Genomic DNA, 5,410 nt, shown 5'->3' with positions numbered 1-5,410 from the left:
TTCTCGTGACTGATGTGCGATTTGCAGGACGCGTCCAGGACTCAAACTCCCGTATCCTCGGGTCAGGGAACTGCGATTCGTACTGTGTACAATATCCTAAGCGACTTGTAGTTCCCTCGATTCGCAATTGAATGAAGTGTTCGTGAACTAAATGTCCTTGTAAGAATGTCAGGCATCTGGTGTCGCCGAGTGTCTGAATGGCTCGCGTTGTACGAGCTCAGCCGACGGGCGTGGAGTGACCGAGGAGGAGAAGAAAATAACTCGCAACCAAGTCCCACAGTGGCTCTGCACAATTACATCCTGAGAGAGGGGGGGGAGTGAGGGGGGGTGGGTGGGGGAGCGAGGGGAGGGGGGGGCGAGGGGAGGGGGGGGAGCGAGGGGAGGGGGGGGAGCGAGGGGAGGGGGGGAGCGAGGGGAGGGGGGGGCGAGGGGAGGGGGGGGCGAGGGGAGGGGGGGGGAGCGAGGGGAGGGGGGGGGAGCGAGGGGAGGGGGGGAGCGAGGGGAGGGGGGGAGCGAGGGGAGGGGGGGGGCGAGGGGAGGGGGGGAGCGAGGGGAGGGGGGGAGCGAGGGGGGGGGAGCGAGGGGAGGGGGGGGAGCGAGGGGAGGGGGGGGCGAGGGGAGGGGGGGGCGAGGGAGGGGGGGGCGAGGGGAGGGGGGGGGCGAGGGGAGGGGGGGAGCGAGGGGGGGAGCGAGGGGAGGGGGGGCTCCACGCGAGCCGTCACGTGACGCGGCGTTGCTAGGAGACGTCCCCGCGACGCCGCGATGGCGGCGGGCTCCGTGTACCCGGACCCCGCGGGCCTGGACCCCGCGGCCGTCGTGGACCCCGTGTGGCTGTGGCGATGCAAGCGGCGCGTCCAGGACACGAAGGTGCGGGGCGGGCGGGCAGAGCCGGGACAGCGGCTGGTGGCGCTAGAGTTTGGGATCGGAGCCTCATCTGTGTGCCCGTGTCTCGCGTCTCGTGCCTCGCCCTGAGCTCTCCCGTAGTCCCACGTTTCACCTGCCGTGAGACCCGTGCCTTACCTGAGGCCCGTGCCTTACCTGAGACCCGTGCCTTACCTGAGGCCCGTGCCTTACCTGAGGCCCGTGCCTTACCTGAGGACCGTGCCTTACCTGAGGACCGTGCCTTACCTGAGGCTCGTGCCTTACCTGAGGCTCGTGCCTTACCTGAGACCCGTGCCTTACCTGAGGACCGTGCCTTACCTGAGGCACGTGTCTTACCTGAGGCACGTGTCTTACCTGAGGCACGTGTCTTACCTGAGGCACGTGTCTTACCTGAGGCACGTGTCTTACCTGAGGCACGTGTCTTACCTGAGGCACGTGTCTTACCTGAGGCACGTGTCTTACCTGAGGCACGTGCCTTACCTGAGGACCGTGCCTTACCTGAGGCACGTGTCTTACCTGAGGCACGTGTCTTACCTGAGGACCGTGCCTTACCTGAGGACCGTGCCTTACCTGAGGCACGTGTCTTACCTGAGGCACGTGTCTTACCTGAGACCCGTGCCTTACCTGAGGACCGTGCCTTACCTGAGGCACGTGTCTTACCTGAGGCACGTGTCTTACCTGAGGCACGTGTCTTACCTGAGGCACGTGCCTTACCTGAGGCACGTGCCTTACCTGAGACCCGTGCCTTACCTGAGGACCGTGCCTTACCTGAGGCACGTGCCTTACCTGAGGCCCGTGTCTTCCCTGATGCCCGTGTCTTACCTGAGACCCGTGCCTTACCTGATGCCCGTGTCTTACCCGAGACCCGTGTCTTACCTGAGACCCGTGTCTCGTCTCTCTGCCGGACCACATCTCACAAGCTACCTGTTCCCATACCACGGATCGAATCCCGTGATGGAGTTCGGGATGAGGTCTTTCACTGGCACCACGTTTAGGGGACAATTCTGCACTCGAGGCTTGGCACAACCTCTCGGTAACCCCCCACGTCTCCCCGGCCACTTCATTCTCCGCGAACTCGAGGTCCCAGGGTCCCCTGGTGTCGCCTCATACTCCCCCAAGATCCACGTGTGCGCCTTGTCCCCTGTATAACCCCGGGTGCACGTGCCCCTGCCTGCAGGAGTGGACGGCCTTCGCGGAGCAGCTGTCCCGCGGCGTGCAGTTGCAGCTGTCCGAGGGCCGCGTTGCGTCCTTGGGGGATCTCTCAGAGGCCGAGAAGTCGCTGATTGTCGAGCGGGCGATGTCGTCGCTCCAGGGAGGTTGGTGTTTCCCCCATCGCTCTTGAACTCTCCCTCTCTCTCTCTGTTTGGGACAGAGGTCGCAACCGGGTACCCGATACCCGCACCCTACCCGATACCCGTCTACCCGTACCCGGGCGGGTATGGGTAGCCATTTGCGACCCTGGTGCGGCCGGGTACGGGTACGGGTAGGCCGTGAGTCACTGGTGAGTCACTGTTTGTCACTCATTTCTGGTAGGGTACGGATACAGGTAGGGAACGGGTACCCGAACCCGGCCGGGTAAGGGTACGGGTACCCATTTGCGACCCTGGTGCGGCCGGGTACGGGAAAGGAATCAAAACCCGTTTGCGACCTCTGATTTGGGATCTCTGGCCACGTGGGGAGTTCTGCTCTGCCCAGGAGCACGAGTGTGTTTAGCAATCGTGGCTTGAGCAAGCTACAAATTCCTCCTCGGATTTTTCCACTTTCAGATGGATGAATTTGATGGTTGGAATGAAAAGGCAATGCTATGATGATGTGCCAGTGCTGGGCTCTGACCGCAACATATAGCAGTTCTCTTATGAAATTACATGTGCTATGACTGGTGGAGAAAGCACGGATACATTTACTGCCATTGCAATCCAATTACTCATTCTGCCTGCACGCTTCACCTGAGACTGAAAACTTCAGCCGGTAGTGAGGTACGTGGCTTTTCCCGCAAGAGTTAATTCTGCACTGAAGATGCCGTTGTTATAGAGCAGGGGCGGGGAACCTTTTTCCTGCCAAAGGCCATTTGGATATGTATTACATCATTCGCGGGCCATACAAAATGTTGAACTTAAAAATTGGCCTGTTATATTTGGTCAAACATTTAATTAACTCAACCCTAATGTGATGGCTGGAACTGCTTCTCTTTGGCGAGACGTGTGATGTTAGCTGGTATTGATGACGTTGCTACTCGCAACTGCTTTTCCAGGTTTGCTCCTAGATTTATTGAATTTCGAGTCCCGCCTGCGGTTGCCTTGGCAGGGCCAGACCAAATGATTTTGCAGGCCTTAGACGGCCCGCGGGCCGGCCTTTCCCATCCCTGTTATAGAGTATCGCGTTACTCTGTGCCGATTCCTTGCATTGTTTTACGCCTCTGTATTGTCGCGCCCAGGAGACGTGTACAAGTCCGTTGTGGCCAAAGTGGCCTCCAGCTTGGACGAGCAGTTGGTGCAGCAGGTGGCCGTTGAGGTGGCTGACGATCGCGCCCGTCCCAGGAGCAGGGTCCAGGTGGTGCAGGAACTTCTCAAGAGTGGACTGGTGGGCACTGCTGCGGTCAGCGCACTACGGTTGTTTCATGTGACAGGTCTGTGGACAATGAAGACAAGTACAGGCTGGTCAGGATAGAGAAGCTGCAGAGGTGGCTGGAATGGCTCAGGATATCAAATTTTAATCAGAGAATTCAAGAGACCAGGATAGTCTCATTTGTGAGCATGACCTGAGTCACCACAATGACAAAAGAGGCCGTCCATAAATGACGTCACGCGATTTTGGACGATTTTTGACCCCCCCCCCCCCCCTTCGTCACACGGCGTCACAAAAAGTCAGACCCCCCTCAAAAATGACGTCACAAAGCTCTGCCCCCCCCCCCCCCCCAATATTAAACATGCTTCAAATCGCTTTAAACTATTGTCATTGTAGTGCGTATTTAATGTGGTGTTGTAGGAGAAAACATTAAAAAGTATAATGAATTAAGTAGAACGTGTTGTCTATATTTATTTAAAGTTGCGCATTTTGATGTGACGTCACATTTCTCAAACCCCCCTCCCCCCATCATCGCACATCGTCACAATTGTCTGCCCCCCCCCCCCCGTAGGTGCGTGACGTCATTTATGGACGGCCCCAAAGCAAAATAAATCAAACAAAGTACAGCAATGAAGCAAAAAGAAATGGGGCATTGACCTGCACTACTAAAATCCTGGGTTTGCATTGGGATTGCAGCCACCTGTGATTAGACTGGGTTCTCAAGGTTAGAGGTTTCATGGTCTCATTCTGGTCACCAATGACTGCACAAAATAATTATGGTATTAAATTAGCGTTTTCACTTAATCTGGTGATAAATTCCAGGTCTGATAATTGTAAACTATTGAGGTTTTTTGCTATGTGCTAACATTTATCCTGAGCAGCAGGATCTGTAGGAAAGTACGATGTCCCTGAGTGTGGAGATAAATCATCTTTTGAAGGGTCTCAGAAGCAGTTCTGTTATATTTCCTTCTGCATGCTGTTCTCGAACACAGTGTGATGCAGTTCTATAAAAAAAATGTTACAAATTAAATCATAATAAGGATAGAGAACCTGAATTTTGGGCTCACCATAACATTAATCAGCAAGCTTCTATGTGCAAGGATGGGTACAAACTTCCCCCTATTGCCTTCTGTTGTATTTTCAACTTGTGCAAATGTGTCACTGTGATGTTGTGACAGGTCAGCATTCTCCACAAATGGCCAGAGTTGAGATCCAAGCTCGGCGTGCTGTTTAACCATCCCCTGCCGTCTGGGATTCGAGAGCCAGTGTGGCACCTGTACCTCGCCAACGCTCGCGGTGAGATTCACGATGCCCTGCAATTACCCAGGAAAGGTTTACGGAGTCTCAAGACTTTTATTCAGAAGGGTCGTGCACTGGAGTGTTTGGCAGATTCCATTAATGAGCGTTTTGCATGTGGAAGAGGATAGGAGTTTCTGAAGGAAACCCACGCATGCAACGTGATACTATTCAAAGGCCCGCAGGGATTGATTCAAGAATTGTCTTGCTGTACTGCCATCATATTTAGCTCCAGTGACTTACTGTGATGGGGTAGGAAGGCCTCCCCAAGCCATCATCATCTCAATCCCCCCAAGCACCTGCACACCATCTGATTGTCTACCCAGCTGGTCACGAGTGTGGATGAAACGAGGATCGTTGTCATAGTCGGTCGCCTGCTGCTGTCTTGCAGAGAGGACCGACTTCCTCGCACGGTTCACCAGCGACCCAGCGAGCGTGCAGTCAACGCAGGATGCGGAGATTTTCCTGCGCTGCGAGTCTCTCCTCTTCTCGGAGCCCACGTTCCGGCAGCTGGCTTCCAGCAAAGGTGAAGACGCTTCGTCTGCCACAGCTGCTGTGCTGCGTTTACCATAGGGCGCATCGCAGCACCACGTGTGTCGGTCTGCTTCTCCGGTTAACCATTCACACGGTGACTGCGAATTCCTTAAATCCTGGAAATTAAAGGTCT

General features: G+C 55.7%; 1 protein-coding gene across 3 annotated transcripts in view; it reads left to right on the top strand.

Annotated features, from left to right (window-relative positions):
* Nucleotides 1–732: 732 nt before the first annotated feature.
* LOC133348778 (uncharacterized) overlaps nt 733–5,410 on the top strand; it is a 12,846-nt gene continuing 8,168 nt past the window's right edge. For all 3 annotated transcript variants that reach the window (XM_061561767.1, XM_061561766.1, XM_061561768.1), the window contains exons 1-5: nt 733–867; nt 2,060–2,198; nt 3,317–3,462; nt 4,626–4,743; nt 5,135–5,269. In XM_061561767.1, the coding sequence (XP_061417751.1) occupies nt 763–867; nt 2,060–2,198; nt 3,317–3,462; nt 4,626–4,743; nt 5,135–5,269 (643 nt within the window). In that variant the 5' untranslated portion in view covers nt 733–762. The remainder of the gene's footprint in view (nt 868–2,059; nt 2,199–3,316; nt 3,463–4,625; nt 4,744–5,134; nt 5,270–5,410) is intronic.

This window comes from Lethenteron reissneri, chromosome 28 (assembly GCF_015708825.2).
Source record: "Lethenteron reissneri isolate LAM-NWPU_2019-01 chromosome 28, ASM1570882v1, whole genome shotgun sequence".
In the NCBI taxonomy this organism is placed as follows: domain Eukaryota; kingdom Metazoa; phylum Chordata; class Hyperoartia; order Petromyzontiformes; family Petromyzontidae; genus Lethenteron; species Lethenteron reissneri.
The sequence above is the reverse complement of the archived record's forward strand: the minus strand, read 5'-3'. Positions and strand labels throughout refer to the sequence as shown.